We start from the raw sequence: 14,396 nt of genomic DNA, 5'->3' as shown, positions 1-14,396 counted from the left end.
CAATTGCAGCCATAAAAAGTTGCTTATCAACGATCTATTCCGCTCTCCATTGACAGTAGCGATGTCATCTGCTTCATTTCGAAAGAAGTAGGAACCGATGATTCCACCAGACTAAAAACCACAAAATAGTGACAATTTAGATGAATTTAATGGTTGATAATGAATCATTTGTGGATTCGACAGTTTTGTTTATTTACCAAACTACTCAGATGAACCTGAGCGTCATCAGTGAAAATGACTCTCTTAAAAAAATCGTTATCATTTTCAAGTTGTTTCAAGAGAAAATCATCATATTCACGGCATTTGTGATGTTACAATGGCCTCAGTTCTTGAGTGAGAACCATTTTATACTGTCAAAATCCTTTCTCAAAATCCGTCAGGTTGTGGTTTGAGTCAGTCTCAATTCTTGACAACGTCTTGCGATCGACGCTCTTCAGCAACACTTTCCTGAACGGCAGCAACATTTTCATTACTTTGTCTTATTGGTACTTGAGCATTATGTAAAGAAAATGTAGGCTCGAAATTTTCAACAATTCGACGAATAGCGACCACAGATTGACAATTATAATGACCATAAAACCCGAATGCGCACGAAAAGTTGCAATTAAAGAACGATTGTTTTGATGATAAAATTGAATAATTTGTTAACAGTGCTCTTGTGTATGTTTTTCAGTGATGAAATTTTAAACATTAGTTAACATCTATAATGAAAAAAAAATACAGATTATGATATATTAAAAATGCCTAAAAGAACACTTAGAAATCATATCATCCCTATTGGAAAACTCGCTATATGTGGTATATATTTTAGGGTCCCCATCACACAAACTTCTTGGCAAATTAATATACATATAAATTATAAAAACGGTTGCCACGAAAATGTTGCCTCATTATATGGCCTCATTGTACAAATGGGAAAATCTTAAAATATGTTTTTTAAAACTAGCCTCATAAGTGGTGTTCCGGTCTAATCAGTTGTCTAAATAAAATTGCGAAGTACTAACAGTTGGTTTCCTGTTTAGCGATGGTGAGTCATGCCGTCTATTTTGTGGACTATGAGCAAGTTTATTATATTTACTTTTTTTGTCAAACAAATACACTGTGAAGTACATTCCCCAACCTAAGGTATTCTTAGAAATTATTACAGCGGCATTTGGTCGACAATATATAAATAAATTATATGTATACAGAAGACAGTGGGTTATGTAACTATGAAATTGTAGCCTTAATGTCATCGATTCAAAAAACATAGATTGAAATTGTGTTTCTTCAATCTTGAGGATGCTCCACGTGCTGAAATGCATCTTAAAGCCAATGTGAATAAAATATCAGCATTGATCGGTGCAAATCGTCAAATAACAACTTGAGAGATTGCTGAAAGATTAAATTTGTCCAAAACGAGCATATGAAACTAGGAATTATTTCGAAGCTTACATACTTATGGGTTCCTCATGTCCTTACAGAACTAAATTTGCTTCGTCGCATCGACGATTGAGATTTGCTTGCCAAATATCAAAGAAGTGATCCAGCTTTGAAGTACATTGTTACGAGCGACAAAAATTGGGTTGTCTAAAAGAATGTAAAGCCCAAATGAAGGGCCCAAGACAGATCGGCTTTACATTTTTTTAGACAACCAACTCTTTGTCATACAATGGGGTTCAAAAATGGATCACTTCCTTGACGTTTAACAAGCAAATCGCTTAGGCTTTACATTCTTGTACATCTGAAAGGGAAGAACCAGCTCAAAAACAAGTTATGTTGTCTGTTTGGTGTGATTTCGAAGCGTTCGTTTATCTTGAGCTTTTGCTGAACAATACAAGGATTAATTCTGGAGTGTATTGTGTTCAGCTGAACAAACTGAATTATGTTCACAAACAGAAGAGGTCAAAATTGATGAATAAAAAAGATGTAGTGTTCCACTAGGATAATGCGAGTCCTTACACAAGTTTGATAACTCACCAAAAGCTTTTTCAGCTAGAACGGGTTATGTTACCACACTCACCATAATATCCAGACTTTTCAGAATATTCCTTGTTCCGGTCTCTGTAAAATATTTTGGATTGGAGACCATCTACTCAAAATAGGATGTCAAAACCCACTTGAATCAGATTATGCCTGCAAGGATCAAATATTTTATAAGCCTGGAAATAACCTCTTGTCCGAAATATGGCAAAAGATTTCAGATCAAAATGAAGAATATTTAATTTCGTAAAATGTTTTACGTAGAATCTTGTTTAAATTGCACAAAAAACGATATTACTTATTGAACCACGCAATATTTTCCTTTTAACACGAAAGCTTATAAATAACCACAAATAAAAAATATTTACTACTTGATTTATTGGCCATAAATTTACAGGAATTATTATACTACTTACGCCGCAATGTAAGCTTAACCAATATACATACATACATACATATCTATTTTTTTACAACAAACACTACCGTTCAAACATCGTTTTTTCATGACCCCAATTCTTAAAACTACATACATATACTTTTTAATATAAAAACTGGAGTAACGGTAAAGGTTAATATAATAAGATTATCGGAAAGCTACGATAAGAGCGGTAATAAATTGGCCGCGCTGTTTGTATATGGTACAAAAACAACACTTTGAAGAGTGAGCGAAGCAGCAAGCAAGTGCTCATGATTTTAACCAATGGCAAGTGGCCGGAAAGATTAAAAAAATCCCCTCTTGAAACAGTTATCGCCGTGTGGCATACAAAGTAAAGCACCTGTTGACGATGATAACGTACAACGAAAATGATACGATAATAAATAATAATTTGTAAATAAAATGACTACATATGGAGCGAAGCCATCATTACAGTATTAACTGCAGTTAAGTTGTGTCCATCGCCGTTGGCATACGCGAAGTGTATTTAGTGTGTAAAATCCGAAATAAAAAATTAAATAAAACTTTCAACGCGAAGAAAGTATTAAATTTTAGTTCACTATACTTAACTAACGAGAAAACCTCGAACGCCATGTCCGATTTTGGAAAGAATCCTCCACCATACACACAGCCTGGCTACACGCCTGCGCAAACATATCAACCACCACCAACCACGGAAACTGTGATCATACAAACAACGAGTCCTGCATTCGTGCCCGTTAGCAATGAACCGACACGCATCACTTGTCCCTCCTGCCACGCCCAAGTGCTAACTAAAGTGGAACATCAGGCGACCACGCGGACTCATTGCTGGGCGTTGATACTGTGCATCTTATTGTGAGTTTTAGTGTGATTTTTTCCTTCGCCATTTAAAATAACTTAAATATTTTGACGGAAATGAACAATATTTAGTGGTCATGGAGCTTTTCTTCGACAAGTAATGACCGCAAGTCGTTTTTTTGTGTTATGGAAATGCTCATATGTGTTATTTAAGGGTTTACATGGGTTTCCTCGAACAAAAAGCGGTATATTTTCAGTAATATTTTTTTCATATGAAAAATTACATATTTTATGTAAACTTGTTATTATTCCCAAGATACTTATTTTACAAAGTTCTTGTAAAGTATTCGAAGAAAAATATTTAAACCTCGGCCGTTACGACGTGGGAAAGTAGTTGCCTTCTCGTTGATAGCAGAACTTTTTACAGGATCATAAATATGAAGTAATAAAAATCCGAAGGTCACTTCGTATCTAGTTATCTTCTAGAGATATTCCAACTGCATCATAGAGAAAAATTATTGAATATGTTCATAGAACACATTTTTCAACTCAAAATTTTTACCCTTATGTATCATGGATCTTAGTGGGTTAAAATACAGGTTTATTATTTAAAAATTGCAATCGATAGTTTTGTATAATTTAAAGTTTCTACTGCGAAAAGTCGTGCCCAAAAAATTGTACCACGAAAACATCGGCGGTACATATTCATTTATTTTTCACGATATATTGTACACAAGGTTAGGCTAGGTTAGATGACTGATCAAAGATCGCCCGTGGACTGCTATATGTAGTACCTTCTGAAACCATAGACAAGACGAATTCCTGTGATCGAACTTATAATTTAGCAAAACGCTTAGTAGCCAATACAAATTTGCACAAGCTATTAATTTCTATTTCCGCCCACATGTTTAAGTCTTGACCTACTAACCGCGGGTCAGCCAAGAACGAAGTGTTGAGTTTTTTCCACCTCATCTTTATCCATACAGCTTCATCATTTTTTTTTAGCACCCATGCCAGTCTTATCTCAAAGACACTCAAGATTATTGATAGCAAAGTTGGGCACTCCTTGACCAGCCATGAACGCACTGTTAATGAGTACAAGGTTAGTTTCGCCGCTCTGCTATTTCAGCTGATGGTCACTACTCTGAAAGAGGCTGCACTCCAGAGCAGTAAATCTACTTCTACCTTAATAGCTGCAACTTCGGCTTGAAAAGCACAGCAGAAATCAGAAAGTCAGAAGCTGGAGTTGATAGAGATATGTACAAGATATGTACATATATAAACTTTTGGTAACATAGTTCCCCAACAGATCTAATTCCAGCACTGAATATCGCCCGGTTCATAAGAAAAATATTCCATTATCATTTCTTGGAGTTTGTTTAAGCATTTCAGGATTGTGAAAGCCTCCAAGTCTCCATCCATCAATCATTGATAATATGAGATAAGATATCACATTATTAATGAACAAAACTATAGATTACTCATGTAAGGGTCCAGGAAATACTTTTATTAACTATTTAGATTATTTTTTAATTGCGCTACATATGTATATAATAGGAGAACTATATATACTATATTTGTATATGTTTATAACCACCAACTGATAACAAAATTACTACATACTTGAGTGACTAATAGGACTATAACGATACTAAAGCATATTCATATGTATATACCGTTATGGTATTTGTGCTTTATTCGTGCTTTTATTGCTGTCTTGTTCTATAAATTACAGGTCTACATACTAGACTGATAAACAAGCACATCTATTTTATCAGTAAAAGTACATGAAAATATTTACACAAATTTAGTATTAACAATAAATTAAAGATGAATCACTTGACTTTTGGGGCTTCACTTGCGGTTCCAAGAAATCAAATAGAGTTTTTTCCCGGTGTATACTAGGCAATGAAATGAATGAAGCACATTAACTACATATTTTTGCGTCATTTACGCTATGGACCGATGACAATACTTTTCGATGCCAAAAGACACTACACTAAGTTTAACATTCTAACTTGACTTTAATGTTAACTTACCGACCTATAAGTATATATGTATTTAGAATTATATGGAAAAGTAATACTATATGGGATCCACAGAAAAATATGACTTGATTTCATTAGTCGTTTCTGTATATCATTCTGTTAGACGGGAGCTCCACATGAATTCTAGTTTCAGCCTTTCAGGCATGTCTTTAAGCATACATATATGATAGCCTTCAGGACAATTTATTGCTTCAGTTCAGCCTTCTATAGAAAGGATTCGGTTGATGAGCACTTGACAATACTCTCCCATGCCAAGAGACACTGCACTAGGTCTAACATTCTCACTTGATTTTAATGTTAACTTAAGAGGATAGAAAAGTTAAGTGAAATCCTATATGAGGTCTACAGAAAAATATGAATCGATTTCATTAGCTTATTGTATAGCATTCTGTTAGGCGTGAGCTCCACATGAACTCTAGTTTTAGCATTTCAGACATGTCTGTCCTTAAACAGATCTGCTTGCCCTCAGCGCGAACTATTGCTATAGTGCAGCCTTCTTCAGATAGCTTACAATTCAGATGATGAGCCAACAATGTCCCAGTGTCATCAGACAAAAAATAAGACGGAGCTCGGATCTCTTCGTGCGATTTAATACAGACCATCGGGCTTTGCATGAGCTCAGAAATCACTCATCATTAAGCAGTACTTGCCAGGTAGCAAGTCAGTTCTGGAATAATGTCAAGCTTTTAGCATAGTTTATGTTGTCTGGTTGTTGGGGTTCTAACCGGTCATTATCCACAGCAATAAGGCCACAATCGTTTCTCAATGCATCTTTTTTCACCTTCTTCATTTTCTTCTGCCATTTCCAAATATAGTAAGCCTGACGTTGACTAATATTAGAACTCATAACTTTATATTTCCATGAGAAATAGTCAAAATAAGTAAACGAAATAGATTTGCGATAGATTATTTTTGCACTTTATCGATCAAATCAGGGTACTAACTCCATCTTTAATAGTATTACAATATACTGGTTTACAATTGTCCGAATGTGAACCCCATTAGCTTCGAACAATAATAGTTTTCTTAGTATATTTATATAGACTTTTATTTATATTCATATTTTTATCACATAAATATATCTTTGTATTTTATACATATTTCTTAACTAATCATATTTTCTTCGTCTCTTCCTCTTTACAGTTGCTGGCCTTGCGTGTGCGTACCCTACTGCATGGACTCCTGCCAGAACGCCAATCATTACTGTCCAAATTGCAACGCATTCATTGGCACCTACACGAACTAACTGTAATAAACCAAAGAGGAAAATAATAAAATATTAAAGCAAAACAAAACACAAAATGAAGCAAGCTGTTTTCCAAAAATAAAAACCAAAGCCTCGAAGGGACAAAAAAGTTTTTTGAATTATTAGATGAGACGAAGTGAAGCCACTAAAGTGTTTGGTTGCAAATAAATGGCGCATAATTGATAACAAAAAACGCGTTTACTTAAATATTTTTACTATAATAAATATATATACACTTACTTATACATATATAATTTGTTTGTATTGTAAAAAAGTGTCAAGAATGAAATATTTGAATTAATTTTTGAATAAATTGCTAATGTAAAGAAACGCATTATATTCCACATTTCTATGCTGTAGTATTCTCCTAAGATAATGTAAAGAATTGTACTTTATAAAGATTGAAATATTTACAAACATACATACTTTGTTAACGACGGTGAAACGCATTTAACTAGAAATATATAATATATGTACATGGTATATTTGGTATACCGGAAAGTAAAGGTTACTATGTTTTCCTTTTAGTCTAGAAGTTTTGAGCTAGCAGTTGGAGCAAAAAACTAGTTGCTAGTACTACTACTTTTAGATTCAGATAAATTTTAGTGGTCATTAGGGTGTTAAAAACAAAAAAAAGGAAAATTTCGACTGTGTATGTGGATAAATTCTTGGAAGACCACTTTTTCTAATTTGATTCGCTAGATGTGTGTCTCAAGACTGAAAGAATGTCTAGGTTCCTTAACTCTTGCAGCGACTTATTGTAATAACAGACTGGTTTGGATGCCTGGCCACAGTGGTATTATAAGAAAATGTAAGCCAGATGAACTTGTAAGGACAGGTATTCGCATTAACTGCGGAATGAGAACGGGTAGGAGCTCAATTAATTCACCACTGAACTTTTGAGTCTCAGACCAGCTCAACAACGGTGCATTCGAAATGTCCTTCTGGCCCATGGTAAATCATACGAGGGGCAGGAAGCTCTTCACTCTCAGCAGGTAACAACTTTCAATGGTTATAGCAGTTCTAACTGTACACTGTCCGATTGAGATTCATGCAATAAGAATAAACATCTCACCGGATGCTAGCTGCAATAGCTGTATTTAAATGAGTTAAGCCTCCACCCACTCCAGCCGGAAAAACTGGCACTTAATACAACACAGCTCAATTCATCCCAGCTGATGACACCACAACACAACTCACCACAGCTACTACCGGGACACATTCGAATAAAGATCATTTCTCCCTGCTTCATATGGACACCGATACGCCGACTCTCTGTTGATCATCTAGTGCTTTTATCTATATTATACATTCGTATTATACTTTGCATATTTTGTGGTAAACAGGAATAATCTGTTATAACCTGTTCAAATAAAATGAATTGAAACATAAATTGCACTTGCATTCTTTGGTTAATATGTACAGTGGTAGTGAGTGAGTAATTGAAAAGCAATTAGTAGGTACACATTTAATCAAACTGTTTAGAATAACTTGAATGTCCCGCTTTTGCCGGATAAAAGCAGGCACAACTTGAAACTCATACTTTTAGAAATTCATGTGAAAAACAATTTATGACATCCAAGAAATATAAGTAAAACACCTAAGCAAATTTGCAATAGGTTCAGGTAGTTTTTGCCCATAGATAGTTGATATAGAACAATCGGGATTTTTTCGTTCGTAATCACAAAGGACTTTACATAGCAGTCCAAGTACACTGCTGAGTATCTCTCCTAAAAAAATTTGAACAAAATTGACTATTGATGATCATTAAAGCGTTAGAAACGACGAAGCAATAGAAAAAACTGTAGAGGATGGTAGTTCCTCAGTTTCTGAGATATTGATCTGAAATTTGCAGGCGTCCTCTTTTCTCCAAGAAGCTGCTCAACGAAAATGCCGGACATTTAAACTTAACGATCAGAATCAGTGCTTGTATGAAAAACTTATTTCTTTAAAAAGATGTCTTCAACAAATTCGGCACAAGACAACGATGCAATCTCCGAAGGAATTGTTCATATCGGATCGCTATAGCATATAGCTGCATTATAGCATCGGAGCGACCGAAGTTAACGTTTTTTCTTGTTTTGAATAAATTTTTTGATTGTTTAATATAGACTATACGCTAGTATTGAAACATTTTCTAAAAACAAAATCGGTATCCCACCGAATCATAATGCGCTCACTAAAAGCTTCCTTCAATTCATTGATTATTTCGTTGGCTGTATGGTATGAAGCGCCATACCATACCGTTGGAACTTAAGGGCGTTCCCATCAACATCCTTCAATATAAGAAAAAAAATCATTAATTGTGGCTCTATGGCCTTCCTCATTGACCATAACAATATTTGAAGAAATATGAACCTAAGTATGATTCCATCTGCCTATAGAGCACACCAATCAGTGACTGTTTGAGGAGTTACGGTGTCTAAACTATGACTTGTGTATTAACATCACTCCAAATGCGACGGTTTTTTATTAAAGAAATTCATTCAAGCAAAAGTGAGCAAAAATTTCTTGTGAGGTGGTTCGGTTTCAATTTTAGCACAAATTGGATATTTCATAAAGGCTCCACCAGAGTAAACTTTTCCATGGTTGCCCGAATCGTTGACTCCCCATCGACCGACTAAATGAAATATACACAAGAAACTGTTGTCAAAAAGACAACTCCGAAAAAAGTATTGCCGCTAAAAAATTAGCCGGCACGCCTTATTTGTCCTTTCTGCCATGCATAAATGTTAACTAAAGTAGAATATATGGCGGCTCCACGAAGACATTACCCATTTTATGGTGAGAACCTATAAAGTACAAAACTAAACTCCACAATAAGATACAAGACTGTTTTTTGGAACAATGAATTGCATTAGAGAAGGGCATGGGAGGATTAACTAGCTTTGCAAGAAGAGACTTAGCCCTTTAACAGGTTCAATTTACACACCTCCTAAACCACTAATACTATAATAGTCAAATTCGCTCAGGATACCTACCGGAATAAATGAGCCACAAACATCAAGTTTCACTACCACGATGGTAGCATAGGTTTTAAGTGTCGGCGGTAAAAATTGAACCCTTGTGTTAAAAATGAGCTGATACTTCGCATAGCCCCTATATTCCTAATATAAAGGTTTTCGCACTTCTAGTTGACTTTACTCGAATATAAATATTGTATATTATTATACTTGTATTATTATTATTATTATATTATATTAAATTATATATATTTTCGAAGTTCTAGTTGACTTTACACTAAGTAGGAGTAAGTTGGGAGTTGTTTTAATAAAACAGAGGTGCGTATTTTTGTAAAAATAATGTTTCCTTTTACCTAAAATGGATAAAATCACATTAATTAGAGAGCTATGGTACTTTCAGTCAGGACAATTAACTAGAATCTAAACGTTATGTAGGTAGTATCCTAATTTTCTATTTGGCTATTTTCACTTTAATTTTCATTTGAGTGAATATACCTATTTTACATTTTTTAACGTGTATTTACATATATTGCACTAAGCGATTGATAAACAAATACGTCAAACATGAGTAACCCACGTTAGATGTAACTACTGCTCTTATTCAAAGTTCACAACATTGCTCAACCAATGACTAATATGAGATGTTAATGTTAGAAAAATATTTACAATAACAACAGCTAACGAAAAACGCTTTTAAAATAGAAATTAAATAAACAATAATCGTCCAATAAACCTAAGTAATAATACGGAGATTATAGTGGATTTTACTCATAAAATCTCAATAAATGGCGCGAGACGACTTACTGGAATACACCTAAGCCGTTCCGTATAACCAATTAAATATATTATGTTTCGGCACAGCGAAATTATCTTTGCCATTAAAGATACAAAATGCATTAATTAATTTTTTTCGCAGTATCAGCTCATGTATAATAATCATTAATTGAAAAACTTCAATTACTTATGGTATATGAAAGAAAGTAACCGCGAAATTCCATTACTTTACTTACGTTTACATCATAATTTTCATTTGGTAGTATATATACTGGAAAACAGCAGCAACACATAATACTAATTTAATACCTAGGTTTACGACGTAATTAGCAGTTACTAGCCATTACTAACAATAATTATATGCAACTAGTTTGTTTAATAACTTTTAATAGCAAATATCATATCAAGATTCTTCTATGTGAATATGCCCATCGACATACAAACACTTGTAGTAATAAAAACTCACTTATAATTTGCTAGGCGCATTTCCTTGTCATTTTTTATGATTACAAAATAGCCGACAACAACAAAAACATTTAAATACATTATTAATATTTTTGTAGAAATGTATCTATGTACAAATTAAAAAAGGGGAAAATTGTTTTTTTTTCCATCTAGATCTAAATTATATATTATACCCAAATTGGGCTTTAATAGAATTCAGAAATTTTTTATAATTTTCGGACGTTTAATTTTTCATTAACAACACACCGCTCCGCTCATTATTCCGAATTACTTTGCGTAATGTCTCAAACAACACCGTGTAGCTTGGGATATCCGAAGTGCTCGAAGCATTTCCTCTACCCTTTTCTTTATCTGTACTCGTATTATGTCAATGTTGTTTGAACAGTTCGGACAGCAGAACACTGTATATGTACTTAGAACAATTCAATTGAAAAGACCAGCCTGACACATAGATGGCGTTACTAGAATTAAATCCATATGATTTTCTTTTTTATCTGTAACCTTCAGAAGGGACGTGTGTAAATAAAAAAAATAAATTGGAGGGAAAAAACACAGTTGTAGTAAAAACTTGGCTTGATTAGGAGTTTGCGGCAACTGCCGTAGGGAAATCAACTATCAAGGATTGATATAGTTAGTTTAGACGTGGTGAAATTAGCACCGAAGACGGTGAACGTAATGGACGACCAAACGAAGTTGTTACCGACGAAAACGTGAAAGAAATTCATAAAACATTTTGAAAGACCGTAAAGTGAAATTGTCCGAAATAGCAAGCACTCTAAAGATATGAAGGCAAGCTTATAGCGTTTGTATTTTGAGATAATACATTATCAAATAAGTTGACTCTGAACTTCTATAGAGAAATATATAACAATTGCTAAAACTAAAATTAAACTGTCAGTTTCTTAAAAAGATTTAGAGGGTGATCCATTTCGAGGTTCCCTACTTATTAAAGAATAAACACATAAATTTTAAATTTAATGGGGAATATTATCATTCGAAAGAATGTTTTTTGGCATTTACTTTTTTTTTAATTATCTCTTTCAAATATTGGCCGTGGCTACGCCTCAGGTGGCCTATCCTTTGAGATCAATTTTCGATGCCTCGTTCGAGCATTTCGACCGGTAACTGGCGAATGACACGCGTAATGTTTTGCTCCAATGCCTGAATCGAAGAGGGTCTGTCCGCATAGACTTTGACTTTACATATCACCACAGGAAAAACTCTAACGGTGTGATATCACACGAACGTGGTGGCCAATCGACTGACACAAAACGTGAAATTATCTGCTGACCGAAGTGTTCTCTTAATAAATCATTGATTGATGCAATGTGTGGGAAGTGGCACTTTCTTTTTAAAACCGAATTTCGCAGCGATCACCAGCTTCAATTTCAGACATGAAATGAATCGGCATCATTTCCGAAGAAATATGGACCCATGATTCCACCGGCACACAAACCACCCCTAACCGTTATTTTTTCTGGATGAAATGTAAGCTACTGAATGTCTACAGTTTGCTCCTCGTACCAAATGCGGCAATATTATTTGTTTACATACCCATTGAGCCAAAAATGAGAATCATCGCTGAACAAAATTTGGGCTCGAAAACATCGGACCTTCTTAAAATTTTTCAGGAGCCCATAAAGTGAAGCGATCTCGACGTAAAATCCGCCAAATGGTTCTATACGTCAGTCCGAGTTACTGCGAACGGCACAGAACCGAGGCTCCACAGTCTTCGTGTACACTTTCAGCTACGACTTCTGTATTTTCTTCACTCCGGGTTGGACGTGGTCTATTCGGTCAAATATTATCCAATAATGAATACTGGGTCTCAAGATGGGTAATGGTATCACCGCTACTTGGATCACCCTTTGTAAAAAAAAATATTTAAATAGATAATCTATCAAATTTTAACCTTAAAGATACGTATCATCAATGTATGCTATCACAACTATAATAAAATGCTCGCTATTATACAAAGCACCTAATTGTAGGCAACACGTTTACACTTTATCGATATTGCCTACGTTTGGGGTGAAGTTAAATGGACATACTTATCTAAGAGGACGGCACTAAGGAGCCACTGTTCACAAAAATGGATAACGCAAAATGTTGTGATTACCAGCTTCAAGCACATACATATGTCTCATTTGGAATTTAATAAAATTGAAAGAATCAGAAAGAAATAAAACTAGATCTATTTTGGATAAATTGCGTAAAAAGGATATAAACAATGCTGTATTCTCTTAACAAGAATGAGTACCCAATATTTTTTATTGTAAAAGAAACTTCCGTATGAGCTTATGCTACATTTTTGGCAGCGAGTGTGTTGAAATTACAAAGCAATAAACAAAAATATTTGAACAGCTGGTTTTTTTATTTCCGAACGAACGAAAACGAATGAAGCAAAAGGAAATGTGTTTACCTTTTGATTATTTTGAATTTTCATTTTGTAAATTTTGAAAATAAAATTTATGAAAAACGTAAAAATGACTTAAATTTAATTATTTCACTACGATATTGCATATTGTACGAGTTTTCGGTGAAAAATTAAGTCTGCTAAATTGCTAGGCTCGTAAAAATGAGCCACCACACGGGCCCTGTGGTGCAGGTAACAACGCCGAATTCGACGCCAATGACCTGTCCCAGTTGTGGTGCAACTATTTGTACGACAGTTGAATATCGGCCGAGTGTGAAGACACACATAATCGGCTTGTTGCTCTGCCTTATGTGGTGAGTATGTGTGTGTGCAAATTGTTTATGTGAATTTAAATGTTTATAGGGCAGGGACAGGTCTTTGAGATTACCAACGTACTTGTCAAGAATTTCAAAATTATCGCTGTCGCTAGTCGACGCTTTTTGGAAGAAGGCGAGTTAATATCAACTAATTCAAACACATTTGGCAATATTGGGGCTCCATATCTGGATTCGATAGTTATAGTTCTAGGATGATATAGAAGAGCTTTGAATCACGTAAATTAAGTTTTTTCACGAAATTTTTAAACCTCAAAAGGAAACGTCGAGGACACCATAAAATATATATGTATAAAGAGCGTACAAAGCTAAGTTGTCCGTCCCCACGTTTTTGCGATATCGATCTGAAATTATTCACACCTTTTTTTCTCCCACAAAGCTGCTCATTTGTTAGAACCGCCGATTTCGGACGACTATAACATATCGCTGCCATAGAAGCTAAGGCAACCAAATTTAAGTTCTTGTATGAAAAACATATTTATTTGACGAGGTATCTTCACAAAATTTGGCATTGATTATTATTCGAGACAATGCTAAAATATCTGAAGAAATGTCCCAGATCGAACCACTATTGTATATAGCTCCCATTCAAACTAAACGACTGGAATCGAGTTCTTGTATGGACCCTTTTGTTTTATATGTAAAGCGTATTCGGTTTTTTTTCTTATCTTTAGTATAAAAATTTTTAAGTTTTATTATTATATAATTTAGTCGTTATCCCACTCTTTTTCCTCACAGTTGCTGGCCTTGCGTGTGCGCACCCTACTGTATGAAGTCCTGTCAGAGTGCCAATCACTATTGTCCCAATTGCGACGCATACATTGGATCATACCAAAATTAACTGTAATAAACAAAACGAAAACTAACAAGCTAAAGCATTAGCTAGCAGAAAATGAAGCAATATATTTCCAAAAATAAGCACCAAAATGTCGAAGTGACAAAGAACGGTTCGAAATTGAATGCTTTTTCAA

General features: G+C 34.6%; 2 protein-coding genes across 4 annotated transcripts in view; both read left to right on the top strand.

The window, feature by feature from the left end:
- The window catches only part of LOC105233675 (lipopolysaccharide-induced tumor necrosis factor-alpha factor homolog), a 26,576-nt gene extending 19,780 nt beyond the window's left edge, over positions 1–6,796 (top strand). Inside the window, exon 2 of the mRNA XM_049450963.1 lies at positions 6,370–6,796. Within this exon, the coding sequence (XP_049306920.1) occupies positions 6,370–6,472 (103 nt within the window). The 3' untranslated portion in view covers positions 6,473–6,796. The remainder of the gene's footprint in view (positions 1–6,369) is intronic.
- The window catches only part of LOC105234063 (lipopolysaccharide-induced tumor necrosis factor-alpha factor homolog), a 24,899-nt gene extending 10,503 nt beyond the window's left edge, over positions 1–14,396 (top strand). Inside the window, exons 1-2 of one of the 3 annotated variants that reach the window (XM_049450966.1) lie at positions 2,720–3,235; positions 14,164–14,293. In XM_049450966.1, coding sequence (XP_049306923.1) covers positions 2,991–3,235; positions 14,164–14,266 — 348 coding nt within the window. In that variant the 5' untranslated portion in view covers positions 2,720–2,990 and the 3' untranslated portion in view covers positions 14,267–14,293. Of the gene's footprint in view, positions 1–2,719; positions 3,236–14,163 lie in introns of those variants that run through there. The other 2 variants (XM_049450967.1, XM_049450965.1) reach the window with 2 other exon arrangements.

This window comes from Bactrocera dorsalis, chromosome 3 (assembly GCF_023373825.1).
Source record: "Bactrocera dorsalis isolate Fly_Bdor chromosome 3, ASM2337382v1, whole genome shotgun sequence".
In the NCBI taxonomy this organism is placed as follows: domain Eukaryota; kingdom Metazoa; phylum Arthropoda; class Insecta; order Diptera; family Tephritidae; genus Bactrocera; species Bactrocera dorsalis.
Note: the sequence above shows the minus strand (reverse complement) of the source record. Positions and strands in the feature narration are given on the sequence as shown.